The following is a 14,196-nucleotide window of genomic DNA, read 5'->3' as shown; positions in this document are numbered from 1 at the left end:
GCTTTGTGCGTGCAAAGTGTTATCTTTTTTTCATTTTGCAAAAAGTGAGAATTTCAATAGAAATTGTAATTTTTATAAATTATCATTGTTACACCTCCCTGGCTGTCAATAAGACAACTTGTCATGTTACTTCCTGTTTGCTTATGGGTAGTTAAATGTCCCTTTAAAGTGGTACTGTGGCATTTCAGTCCACTCAAGTAATGGTTTAGTCCAAATGGAGCAGGGCCTGATAACTTTTTTTTTTCTCTCTATATACTTTATTATGTAGTATACTGTAAATGTATGTTTCCACATAAAACAAGCTTCATTGAGTGTTGGATAAAATCCCTAAAACATTGTCAGATATTTAACACAGATATCCAAAATGTTGTAGTCTGTATAGAATATAATCTGAGCTGGTACCAGTGGAGAACCTTAGGACCAGCATATCCCTTTTTTACTGCAACAGTCCCCACTGTGCCATTTGTTCTGAATTATATCCATTTAACCCATTAGACCTCCTCCAAATCTTCTGACCAGTGGAGCCCTGCTGTGACATCTGTAGTTTCCTGTGCTGGCTGTCTGCATTGCTCATCCATGTGAATACATTAACCCTCTACCAAACTTAACACATCATAGAGAACTTATCATTTCCCCCTGATAGCTCTGTGCAGATGCAGAATCCTAACCTCTACATGGATTATTTGTGTGGTTTATATCGCACCGTATGTACCATAGACATTTGCTCAATTGTCCAACTGTGTTCTTGGAAAGGAGCCACTTTAAATGTTGCTACAAGGAACTCTCTTCCTTTCATTTAGCACTTCATGATACATTAGTGCTTTAAGTATATTAGAAGGTCCTTCCATGTGTACGTGTTAACTGAGGAGAAAGATCACAAGAAGACGTGGCTTGCAGCATTGTCTTGGCATTTATTTATATTTTTATCTTGGCTACACACACAGAATTCTTCATTTGTCATCCTTCTTAGATTTTCTTTCTTTCGTTCTCTCCATCCAGCCAACTTAGCTGTAATATAATAAAATCAGTGATGGTCAATCCTAAGAATTTAAACCCATCCACCCTCCTTAACTTATGTCTGCTGATGGTACAGAAGTCTGTCATCTTATGCATTGCATTTGTTCATAGATCTAATCCAGACGTAGGCATCCTTCAGCGCTCGAGATGTTGTGGACTACATCTCCCCTGATGCTTTACCAGTATTATGAATGCAAGAGGATCATGGGAGATGTAGTCCACAACATCTGAAGTGCCAAAGATTGATCTAATCAATAGATTCTAGTAGGGGATTCTTTCTATGGCTTGACTGTCCTGCTAATGCTTGAACACTTCTAATACTTTGACTTGTCATGGTGTCTAATTTGGGAATTATTGTGGCTGGTTAGGCTAATGTATGCAATTCTGAGGGGGGGGGGGGGGGGGGGGAGTAAAAGAATCAGCGGAAATATATCCTGGTTTTACATAGTAATTGGGTTTCACTCAATACATGAAACCCTAGACAGTAGGTATGTGTTATTTACCAAAGCATCTTTTAGGACACTGATCCTGCTCTGGGGAATTGAGCACTCTAGGCGTTGTGGTTCTGTGAACAAGGCCACCTCATTTGGAGTCTGAAATCATAAACATGTTAGTACTACTTCCACAATTTCCCGGAACTGCCATCCACAACACTACATTGTCCAACATGGCTGTCTCTAAACACACATTCTAATAAACACCAACCATAATGATGTACAATAGCAAGACAGTAGTAGAAGGCAAAATGAAAACCTACAGTTCCGTGGAAACACTACACAGTTATAAGAAGGGTAAAAAAGGAGACATAGATTGCTCCATGCCAAACCTGATCAGCAATTTATTTATTGCAGTATTTAATATTATTCCGGTGATTCTTTATAATGAGTTGGCAGTATTCTGGGAGGATGTTTTATACTTAAGAAAGCAGGGCTGGTGCAAGGATTTTTGCCGGCTTAGGCAAACAAAAATTTGCCGCCACCCATATGTCCTGCCCACCATGTGACATCACAATGCCCCGCTTATATGCTCTGCCATATGGGCCAACGCCAGTGCTGCACAAAGTGTCTTTTATCTGAAAAGGCAGTGTGTTTACATTAAAAAGCCTACAGGCACAGGCTATAGACACCAGAACCACTACATTATGCTGTAGTGCTTCTGGTGACTATAGTGGCCCTTTAATTTGAGGTAAATTAGAGATTAGTGCCACTAATAATACACTGGATTGCCTACTTACCACCAGATGAGGACAAGAGGATGATGATGGCCTCAGGCTGCAGTCTGGCTCCACGGGTCGGGTGTAGAAGACGCTCTCTGGAGACTGTTTGTAACAGTGCTCACAACAATTAACGAACAGGAAGCAGCTCCATTTTTTGCGGCCCCTTACACAGCTCATGGTCTGGAGGGAGTGGACTGTATGTGTGTAGGGGATGTGCTGTGTGTTATGTATAGGATGTAATGTGTGTGTGTTCTTATGGAATGTAGTGTATAGGGATACCAATTTGTGTAAGGGATGCAGTGTGTGTTTGTGTGTAAGGAATGCATTGTATGTTTCTGGGTGAGTGTGTGTGTAAAAGGGATGCAAGGTGTGTTTCTGTGTAAGGGGTGCATTGAGTGTGTGTAAGAGAAGCAGTGTGCGTGTGTGTGCGTTCATGCGCGCATAAGGGATGCATTGTGTGTTTGTGTGTGTGTGAGTAGGGATGCATTGTATATTTCTCTGTGTGTGTGTGTGGGGGGGGGGGGGTAAAATAGAGGGTTTGTGGGGTAGGATAGGGACTGAGAGGGGAACAGCTCTTTGTTTGTTTTTTGTTTTTAAATTATAGTGCTCTCCCTTCCTGTAAATTAGTGATCTCCCCTTCCCTCCTGTCCCTTAGTGCTCTCCCTTGACCTCCAGTCCCCCCTTGGTGGTCCTCTCACTCCCCCTTGTCCCCCTTAGTGGTCCTCTAACTTTCCCCCAATCCCTTAGTGGTCCTCTCTCTAACCCCTTTAGAGGTCCTCTTCAGTCCCCTCTACCCCCCCCCCCCCCTTAGTGGTCCTCCCTTTCCCCCCACCCCCTTAGTGCGCTTCCCTCCTGCCGGTCACTGAAATCTGGCGCCCCCTGGGCTGGTGCACCCTAGGTGACTGCCCAAGTCGCCTATAGGACGCGCCGGTGTTCTATCAAATTTCCCTACCCGTGAAAGTACCCTACCCTCGTCACGTCCGGTGAGGGAAATCAGCTGGATCCTGTGCTGCACTCCTGCTACTCCTCCACAGCAAGGTCCTGGAAGGGAAGTAAAACTAGTTTTACACTTTCATTATAGTTAGTGCATTCACTAAGCTTAGGACATGGGGGACATTTAGGGTTAGGATTAGGGACTTGTTTATATATAGTGATATTTCACATTAGGGGAATATCTATTAATTGTGATTTATGTCACACTTTATTTTAACCCTTACCCCAAGGGTTAGGGTATGAATAGAATGTGAGAGAGGTTAAAATCACTTACCTAACCTTAATTTGAACCCTCAGTTAACCCTAAATGTCCCGTGTGCCTAAGCTTAGTGAATGCACTAACTATAATGAAAGTGTAAAACTAGTTTTACTTACCTTCCAGGACCTTGCTGTGGTGGAGTAGCAGGAGTGCTAGCACGCATGTGCAGCACAGGATTCAGCTGATTTCCCCTCACCGAAAGTGACGAGGGTAGGGGATTTTCACGAGGATGGGGAATTTGATAGAACATCGGTCTGTAAGAAAGGTAAAGTAACTCCCATAAACTTATTCAAAACAATATTATTCCAATTAACAAAAGTATTTGTTTTACGAGATACTGTACAAGCAGGGCCAGGATAACATAGGGGCTGAGGCCCCTATGCATGGAATAGGCCCATTGCTACAAAAAAATGTTTTTTGTTTTTTTTACTACTCTTCACATGTGGATGTAGGGAAAGAAAACTGGTGTGGACTGGCTGACCATGAAATGAATTAATGTAAAGCTGATTTTGCGCATCATGCAAATGCTCTTCCTGCTTCAGTCTCTGTAACTCTGTGGCACGTTCTCTTTCTTCTACTCTCACTACATACACCTTTTCTCTGTCCCAGACTGTATAACAGGAGCTTCTGCCTGCTAGTAGGAAGGTAAAGAGAAGAGTGGACCAGCGAGTGCTATGGGACAGTCCTTAGCAAGCGTGGAGCGAGCACATCATTAGACGCATTTAAGCCGAGCTCAGGGTGCGGTCTGCATAATATTCCATTAGTTGGCAAGCCTGCATGATTGGCAGGCAGTCTGACCTGCATTCACGCCAAGCTGACCTAATTCCTCAGGCAAATTTTTTGGGGCATGATTGCCCTTTAAACGGTTCTGGTTACATGATTCGCGTCAGTGACCCACCCTTTTTTCCCGCAACAGAAATCCTGCTACACTGGACACTGCTGTTCGGGGATATGGATTTTACTTTAAGATGAAAGTGAGACATTCGCATAGGGTATGTGTTTTCTGGTGGCTATATCCTATGAGTTACCATCCAGCACAACCTCCACCAGATACATGACGCTTTGGAGGTATGAATGTTTTTGTGTTTTCTGTCAATATAATTTTATAATTTGACCCATCGTAATTGTCAGCACCAGGCCCAATAGGCTCTTAATATAGCCCTGTGTACAAGTTGCATGGCAATAATAATGGTGGCAATTTTAGTTGTTTTTTTGTTTTTTACTACTAGTATAATACTATCCTAAAGAGTTTGTATATTTTATTTTGGATCAGCTTGTTTTTAACTGTATTAAAGAAACATTATGGCATTATGAATACAGACATGTAACATTATGAACTCCCCCCGTGTGCAATACTAATAAAAAAAAAAAAATTAAGTTTAACTTTCCCTTTAGACCTTACCTCTCTGGTCTCTATGCTGCTGCCCTGCCTCCCAGGCTGAGATCATTAATTGTAATGATCTAAGTCGATGCAGTGTTTACCCATAGGAAAGCCATGGGAGGCTAGTGCACATATGCAGCAAGTCCCTGTGCTGCACCAATCAGAATCTTCTCATAGTGATGCATTGAATCGTGAAGATGCTGAATGTCAGGGCGGCAAAGATTGCAAGACTTTGTCCAGGAAGTCTCTCTAGTGGCTGTCTGAGTGAATGCCTCTAGAGGTGGACTTAGACAGCAATGTATACACTGCCTTTTCACACTGTTGAACAGGCTCTCTGCGCCAGAACCATTACATTAAGCTGTAGTGGGTTCTGGTGACTATAGTGTCCCTTTAAACATGCATATTACATTTTTTCCAGTGTTTATTTTCCTTTGACCCCTGTTTATTGTGTATTAATGGTGCCGTACACTGTTGAGCATATGCATGCAGATCAATTCTGGGGCAAAGTTCTCAAAGTGAAGCTATAAGCAAAAAATATGTTATTGGTTTCCTTGGTAATTGGTCTAATTTTAGAATTATGCCACACTGTTGCAACTCCAATGTGTCCTCATTGCTTTAGAACAGAATTAAAGAAAGCGGGTTCTGTTGATGGTGGTGGGTAGAAAAAAATGGACATAGAAATAAATTGTCTAGTCATTGTACAGTCTGCATCCTTACATGAATGAATGCTATAATGAGCATTGTTGTTGTTTTTTTCTCCCAATTAAAGTATTTTCAAAATACAAAATAGCCTAAACACCAAAAATGATCATTGTTCTTTAAACTACAATCACATCTACAGAATACTACTTCACTATACACCCTAGTGTACTTACCTCTGAGTATGAGTCCTGGATAGTTTCAGGGACCCTTTTACCTCCTGGACGCAGACCATAGGACCAGTGTTGGGCATGGCTAACATGATCAAAATATAGAAAGACCAGGAGGAGAAGTGCAGATGTCCCAGAGTGTCTCATTCTGAAAGCAGAGAATATGGCAACATATAAACCTGCCATCTAGCTCTTGAATTTACTTTTGGATACTAAATACAATTAATATTTCTGCTTTTAGAACCCATATTCCCAATCCAACAAAGCACTTCCGGTACCTACATCTTGGATCTGGGAAGGGCAGGATCAAGGGTTGGATATCAGATGAATTGTGACATTATTTGTGCAACCCAATCCCAAATATAGAAACATAGAACTTTTACATAGACACACATTATATACACAAATAGTATAAAATAGATGCCATTCTGTTCCTTTAGCAACCAGTTTTAAAACATTTTGTTGATTTGTATTGTTATTCTGAAAAAGTTCTGATAAAATGACATTGAAGCAAGTAGTGTGTTGAATTTAATTTATAGTGTTTATTTTTATGTTCCATTTCATGCTAGCAGTGGGCAGCATGCTTGGAGATGTGTTTAGAAAAGACCATTAATTCCATCCTGCTTAATTTAACTCTAGATGGACTTTATTAGGGTTATTCACTAAACTGAGAATTGTCCTGAATTCAGAGCTTGCATTGGTGCTCCCTGTTGGATCCCACCTTGTTTGAAGAATTGTTCTATATTTGCCTTCAGTTTGATCTTGACTTTGAATTCTCACTTCAGTGAACAACCCTGTAGGAAGGTCATACCTCCATTGGGCTGATATACTAGATCCTCGATTCTAGAAGAGTGGGTGTCTGGTTGTGTGAACTTGTGGTGAGATTGCAGATTTGGCTCCTGAACACTGGATACAACTTACGATCTGTGGTCAGAGAGACTTCTCTCCACGTAATATTAGGAACTGTCAGAAGATTTTGCAAAGTTATTTTTAAATTGAAGAAAACGTGTGAAAAAAGAGGATAAAATAAAGGAGGAGAGTAAGCAGTGTTTATATTCATAAGTTTTGTTAAAGAGAAAGGGAAAAAGAGACCCCTGATATATTGATATAATATAAGGAAGTTAAAGAAGAAGAAGGCAGGAAAAGTAGAAAAAAAGGGGGGGATTTCCTTTTTATGGTGACACTTAATAAAAATTGGCAGCTAATACAGCGTTGTTTTTGGTGTTTGTAATAAAAGGGGGGATGGAGGGGAGCACTGTGTGGAGTGCAGATCAAAACGTGGTAAGAGTAAAAGTAGTTGTTAAATTGTGCAACAAATTTAGAACCCACATCTGGAAAGAAAAAGAAATATGCCCGTGGCTATTTACCAGGGTATCTGAAGATGGGTTTCATTGAATCTGTTACAAATAAACAGCTTTCAATGTGTTTACTGTGCCACAAGACATTATCTAATGAAGCAATGAAGCCAAGTCGATTGCGAGAACATCTTGCATTCGCAAGATAAAGATAAGCCCATTGAATATTTTCAAGAAATCTATAAAAGATTTCAAAATCGTTCAACAATAGCTGCATCATTTCAAAAACAACATGCAAAGAATGAGGATGGATTAACTGCAGCTTATCGTATATCACACTTAATTGCAAAAAGTGGTAAAAGCCATAATACTGGAGAAACTTTGATAATACCCTCTATCAAAGAATTTCTCTCAACAGTAATGCATCAGGATATACCTGAAGTTTTAAAAACATTGCCCCTTAGCGATGACACATTAAAGAGACACTTTGACGAAATGGTGGCTAATGTTGAAAATAAACTTATAGGTATTCTCCAAAATTCTTCATTTTCCATATAATTGGACGAGTCTGTCATTGCAGATAATAATGCTCTACTGATGACATATGTACGGTACCTCGATGAAAACAATACATTGCAAGAAGAAATGCTATTCACTGTCAATCTGATTACAGATACAAAAGGATTATCAATATTTAATGCTGTGAAATCATACTTTGCAAAAAATAATATACCCTTGAACAATATTGTTGCACGTGCTACTGATGGCGCACCATCAATGGTAGGCCGCTATCGGGGGTTTGTTGCTTACTTGAAGGAAGAAGTGACAGACGTTTTGTATTTAGACAACATATTGTATGAAAACATTTAAGTACAAGTCTCCATTCATCATTAAGTATAATAATTAAAGCTGTAAATAAGATCAAATCTAATGCCAAGTGTGATAGAATGTTTCGACAGCTGTGCCAGGACAATAACTAGCAGTTTATTAGGTTACTTTTACACACAGAAGTTCGATGGCTCTCAAAGGGTACATGCTTGTCTCGTTTTGTTGCATTATTTGATAGTGTCGTACAGTTTTTTGAAAGTGATAATGAGGCTGGTCTCTATGAACAGTTATAAACAGTAAAGAATGATGCCTTATATTTGGCAGACATTTTCAAGAGATTTAATGAAATTAATTTGCAGCTTCAAGGAGCCAATATAACTCTTATAAGTTGCAAAATTATTGTGTCATTATTTATCGAAAAGCTTGATCTTCTCCATATTTTCAAGAGAGAATTTCATCAGTTTCCTGAATTGTACTCTATAAACAATGATGTAACTCCGGGGGATATTGAAAGGTTCAGTAGCCACCTCGAGGAACTCAAATTGGACAGTCCATTTGCACTACCGCAAACTCCCCATTTGCACAAGGTTGGATACCAAGCTAGCCATGTCCCGTTCCTTGTCCTCACTGATGTAATTGAAGGTCTCTTCTTCCACCCAGCCACGTACAACACCAAGGGTCCCCAAAAGGTGACAACAAGCCCCCTGTATTTTTTTTCTAAATGTACACTACTGTTACACCAGATATGAGTTGCACTGGTGTGACACTGTGCCCTGGCAGGCCCTGAAACACACACGTGTGAAGGAAACTGACTGCTATTATTTCACAGTCAAATTTCTAGGTTTTTTTTTTTTCAATGTACACTACTGTTACACCAGATATGAGTTGCACTGGTGTGACACTGTGCCCTGGCAGGCCCTGAAACGCACACGTGTGATGAAAACTGACTGCTATTATATTACAGTCAAAAAAGTTTTGTTTTTTTAAATGCAAGCTATTGTGACACCAGATATGAGTGGTGGCACTGGGACCACCTTAAAAATATTGGATATCGTTAAAAATCATGATCACTATATACTTTCTCTACAAACCTCTAAAACAAACCAAACTACTCATCCATCCGCTATACCACTTTATCCCACCTAGAACTAGTGCCCAGTTAAAATACTTGACTCTTACTTACCCACACTCAGTCATGCCACACACATTTCACCACTACTCTCACTGAATCCCTCTGACTACGGCTAAATTGATCTTCTACATCAGAACACTACTCCTAAGATTGGGTTGTATCCATGTCTCGGGTCTTTCATTTAGAATAGGGGCAGCTTCGGTCTCCTTCAACACTGACACTCCAGTGCATATTATTAAAAGATTGGGCAGATGGAAATCCTCAGTCTACAACCGATATATTCCTCATCACGAGAAAGAAATGAGGAAAGCTTTTAAAAGTTTGGCTTTGTAAATTTGATGCAATAAGTGTGTTTTTCTTTAATACCTTTTCACCCTCTTTGCATGAACCCGATTTACATATATTACTAATATGTTTCTGAACATATATATTATATTATTCACTCACTCACTCTCTGGGCCGGCCTAAGACATCATGCTGCCTAGGTCCAACGATAAATGACTATGGGGGATAATGTATAATAAACACAGGTTACTGGTTGTGGGGGGAGAATGTATAATAAACACAGGTTACTGGCTATGAGAGGATAATGTATAATAAATACAGGTTACTGGCTATGGAGGGATAATGTATAATACACACAGGTTAGTGGCTCTGGGGAGGATAATGTATAATAAACACAGGTTACTGGCTATGGGGGGATAATGTATAATAAACACAGGTTACTGGCTATGGGAGGATAATGTATAATAAACACAGGTTACTGGCTATGGGAGGATAATGTATAATAAACACAGGTTACTGGCTATGGGACGATAATGTATAATAAACACAGCTTACTGGCTATGGGAGGATAATGTATAATAAGCACAGGTTACTGGCTATGGGGGGAATAATGTATAATAAACACAGGTTACTGGCTATGGGGAGGATAATGTATAATAAACACAGGTTACTGGTTGTGGGGGGATAATGTATAATAAACACAGGTTACTGGCTATAGGGGATAATGTATAATAAACACAGGTTAATGGCTATGGGGGGATAATGTATAATAAACACAGGTTTATGGCTATGGGGGGATAATGTATAATAAACAGAAAAATAAAATGAATGCAGCTTCAGAATTAATCTAAATTGTATTAGTGAGAGGGTCTGGGAAGGAGGGTCTGCTGCTGATTGGCTGGAATGTGTCTGCTGACTGTGAGGTACAGGGTCAAAGTTTACTCAATGATGATGAATAGGGGGCGGACCGAACATGCAATGTTCGCCAGGAACTATTCGCCAGCGAACCGTTCGGGACATCACTACAGAAGTTCACAGGCAGAGGCAGCAGCTTCAGACTTGAATGCAAGTAAGATTTTAATGTCTTTAGGGAGGCAATGGGGGCTAGATAGTGGTTTTAACACTATAGAGTCAGGAATACGTTTGTGTTCCTGACCCTATAGTGCTCCTTTAAAGACATTTCTTGGAGCATTGTTGCTATAGAGCTCTGTTCACTCAGACACACCAACAATATGGAGCTCCTAAAAAAAAACACCAGCTGTTAGGATAGAGAAGATGGATAGAGGAGCTTGCACCCAAAATAGGGAATGTGCCCCAAAAAAGAAGTGCTGATATCCCAGAGTACCTCATTTTGAAACCTGAGAAGTATATTATCGCTATAAGCTTTTGTGGATGGGTGGTCATTCATTCAGCCCCTGCTGCCGTCCAGACATAAATGACCCTGACTCCCCCTACCTGGATCTAGCACTGGATGGTATGTAGATACACTTACAAAATATATATTCACCTTCCACCTAGCACAACCAGCTGCTACATCGACTAATAGCTTAGTACCTCATTGCACTCTTTTTGTATTAAAGGTATTATTTTCATAATTGTTATACATTAACTTACAATTGAAGCATGGATGATGTGCTAATTTTCCAAATTAAAATAGGTTGTCTAATCTTATGTATATAATTTGGGACCCTGTCAATAAAGTTTATAAATACCCCTTTCTCAGACCTTCTCATGTCAACTTCAATCTACCTTTAGTATTCTCTTTTCATGCTATATGCAATCTCATGCACTTCTCTTTTATGTAAGCAATTTGGCACTCCCAATCCCATCCCTCTCTATGTAACTTAAATGAATACTATTTATTTAAGTTAGCATTAGGGAATACAAACATGTACCTACCTAGGCACCACCACCCAAATATTACTTGCCTTTTAGGACAGGCTGTGCTGATGTCACTACAGTCACTCTGTGTTTATGGCTGACATGATCAAGATTGATGATTTGAACCAACCCAATGTTTCATAGCCATGCACAGATATTATTTGTCTTTGGATATGCACAGACATGTGGTGTGCACCCAGAGAAAATTACCATCCAGTCTTTACTAAATATTTATTTAAAATGAGAGCAAACAATATCTAGACAACAAAGAAAAGAAAATGTTACTTGCGCTTTCTCCTTAATCCCTATGTATATTTAGACAACAGGCACAACTTTGCTGCACGGTGCTCACTCATCAGGGAATTATACATTGATAAAAACCCACAAAATCAGAGCACACCAATGTAAGGTAAGCAGACATCCCTACCACCTCAAATAGAGCCCCAAATATATAATTCAATCCAGAGAGGTCCAGTATATTCAATTACTATTTACTAACATATTGATTCTAACCCAGGGAGTCCCAAACAGCTTGTGCTGTATATGGGTTCTTTCCTGGGGAGAGAGGCTGAACTTCCAAACGGTAACATAGTGAAAAACTAAAAGAAGGCGAACTTTAAAATAAAAAGGTGTATTGCTGTCTAACAGCTGGAGGACGGGACAAAAGACTGCTAGATATGGGAGGCGACGCTCTTAGAATACTGTTTTCATTTTAGATTACGGTTGTATTACCTGAGAGGGAGGCACTTAACCTATATGTGATGCTGACTTGGATTAGGTAGGAAATATTGATCCCCTTCAGCTTTGCTGCTTTATGAACCGCAACAGTTTGCATTAGTACTGCACTAGTGTTTGTTTTATGGTACTGCAATTAATACTCATTTTAATTTAAAATGAGGCACAAAACCCATTTATTATTAACACTTGGCAAATGCAATCCATTTGTACACCAGAGGGGCATATTTCTTTGTTCTATTATTAACAGAGGCAGAGATAGTTAGGATTTTTATTTTTCCCTTTAAAACCCAAATTAAGTACTTGCAAAAGCACTCAGCGAGGTGCAAACAGGAAAGGGATGTCTATTTGGACCTGCATTAGGTAACACCTGAGAACCCATATCTGGATATGGTTTTATGTACAATTGTCCAGTTTTCTCTCTAAGTAATGCCTCAAATTAATATTTTTAGATAAACTTTTAAATTGTTTAAAATTTTGAAGAAGAAAAAAAAAAAGTTGATATTAACTTGTTACAGGATTTTGGGAAAGGGAAAAAAAAATCTGAAAAGTTTATCCAAAAATATAAAAAAATGATGCTCACAATGTTGTGAATCGGCAGGTGTTTGATATAAATTTTTAGAATAAAACAGCAGAATTAGAAAATTAAGTCTCAAAAATGAGTACCTGCACCACACGTATGTAAAAGTGATTGAGGGCTAAATGCTACCTCGAAAACAGTTTTAAAGTTTCATGCCAATCATAAAACCAACTACTAGAGGCTCAGGCCTCAAATAGTAATTGAACCTATTTTATGTACAGCATCACCAACCAGAGTATGTGGAAGCTGGATGTGCTTCTGATACGACTATATGGGGAACACTGGATTGCATTTGCCAAACATGTATGAATGTATCTCTAAAATAAAGATTTGATTAGGCAAAAGTAATCAAATCGACAAGTACAGCAAGGGATGATTTGTTGCAGTGAGGAGTCGATCTTTGTGCTGTAATAAAACATGTTGTTTAATTATGTTTTTATTTAATAATAAAAAAAATATTCTTCAGATTTATTCAATTACATGGCTGATATCCTCTAACTGGCTATACATTTTTCATGGTATGAATATGGATGGCATTAAGTGCATCTCAAATTTAGCCGCTCTCGGTAGTACAAGAGCAGTGCCTATTGTAAAATATGAACGATACATGTTAACACATATACTATTTAAAGAATCCTCAAGAGAGTGCAGAGGTCTGGTCCCATGCTAAATAGCATTGGAAGAAATATAAAATAAGCTGTAAAATGCATCTCTATTTAACGTTTCAACACTATGGGTGTCTTTATCAATCCACACAATGGTGAAAGGTTGCCTGGATGTTGTCATCAACACAGAAGGGTTTAAAAAAAAAAAAAAAAAATTATAAAGTGCCAACAATTCCATAGCACAGTACAATGGGATGGGAAAATAAAAAATTATATATATTTTTTTTTTTTTTTTTCCAAACAAAGACAGACAAAATAAATAAATATCAAAAGTGATATTTTGATGCATTACCTGGCTTGGGTTGGCAGTGGATGGTAATTTAGCACAAGATCTTCTGAAATGGCAAACTATTCAGTGACTACAATATATTTATACACCAGAACATACAGGTGGGGGTGTCAGTGTTACTTAGTATTCCAAACCCCTGCTGCTTAATCCAGATAATTGAAAGAGTAATTTAATGATTTAGAGATTGTGTATTTTTCTTGTTAAAAGCCACACATTAACAGTTATTGTTATCTGGGCAAAAGACCAAGTGCTAATCAATTTGGGACATGTGGTGGCCATTAGCTACAGAGGGCAGATGACATCATTTAGTAGACTGTGTAAACATGTATGGAAGTAACACTGGGACTCGAGACCCTTGATCATACTTTTGGTTACATTTTTTTATTTTCATTTTGTGCATGAAAAACACCCCCCCCCCCCCAAAAAAAAAATCAAAAGAAATCATGCTTTCCAACTTTGATACAACCAGGGCTAGATTCAACACCAAATAATCCACTGAGGAACACTGGTAACGTTTTCCTATAATCTGGTTTTAACCTCCATACCTAATCTTCCTTATAGATGGAAGTTAACCTTGCCTTTTACACATCTGCAGATGAAAGGTATACTTTAACCCAGATTTTTAACATATGCATTCTTACATAAATAACATTAAGCAGGAATATTACAAGATAAAATACCTTAAAAACACACACAAAAACAAAACATGCCATTAACTTACAAAAAAAATATTTATTGTGTATAGGGTTAAGAGGGATAACAGTTCAGTAC

General features: G+C 38.9%; 1 protein-coding gene across 1 annotated transcript; it reads right to left on the bottom strand.

Moving 5' to 3' along the window:
- Positions 1–927: 927 nt before the first annotated feature.
- GNRH1 (gonadotropin releasing hormone 1) lies at positions 928–5,882 on the bottom strand. Its single transcript, XM_063445531.1, has 3 exons — positions 5,742–5,882; positions 1,521–1,610; positions 928–1,008 (listed from the first exon to the last, which is right to left on the bottom strand). The coding sequence occupies exons 1-3, from the start codon at positions 5,880–5,882 to the stop codon at positions 967–969; spliced, it is 273 nt and encodes a 90-aa protein (XP_063301601.1). The 3' UTR covers positions 928–966.
- Between the last annotated feature and the right edge of the window lie 8,314 nt (positions 5,883–14,196).

This window comes from Pelobates fuscus, chromosome 3 (genome assembly GCF_036172605.1).
Source record: "Pelobates fuscus isolate aPelFus1 chromosome 3, aPelFus1.pri, whole genome shotgun sequence".
NCBI lineage: Eukaryota > Metazoa > Chordata > Amphibia > Anura > Pelobatidae > Pelobates > Pelobates fuscus.
The sequence above is the reverse complement of the archived record's forward strand: the minus strand, read 5'-3'. Positions and strand labels throughout refer to the sequence as shown.

Excerpts from the sequence above, each read along its gene's own strand:
- GNRH1 (XM_063445531.1), bottom strand. The coding sequence starts at position 5,882 with ATGAGACACTCTGGGACATCTGCACTTCTCCTCCTGGTCTTTCTATAT. Across the intron at positions 1,611-5,741 it reads TCCAGGACTCATACTCAGAG|ACTCCAAATGAGGTGGCCTT; the intron begins GTAAGTACACTA and ends TTATGATTTCAG. Across the intron at positions 1,009-1,520 it reads GTGTCCTAAAAGATGCTTTG|CTAAGTTGGCTGGATGGAGA; the intron begins GTAAATAACACA and ends ATTATATTACAG.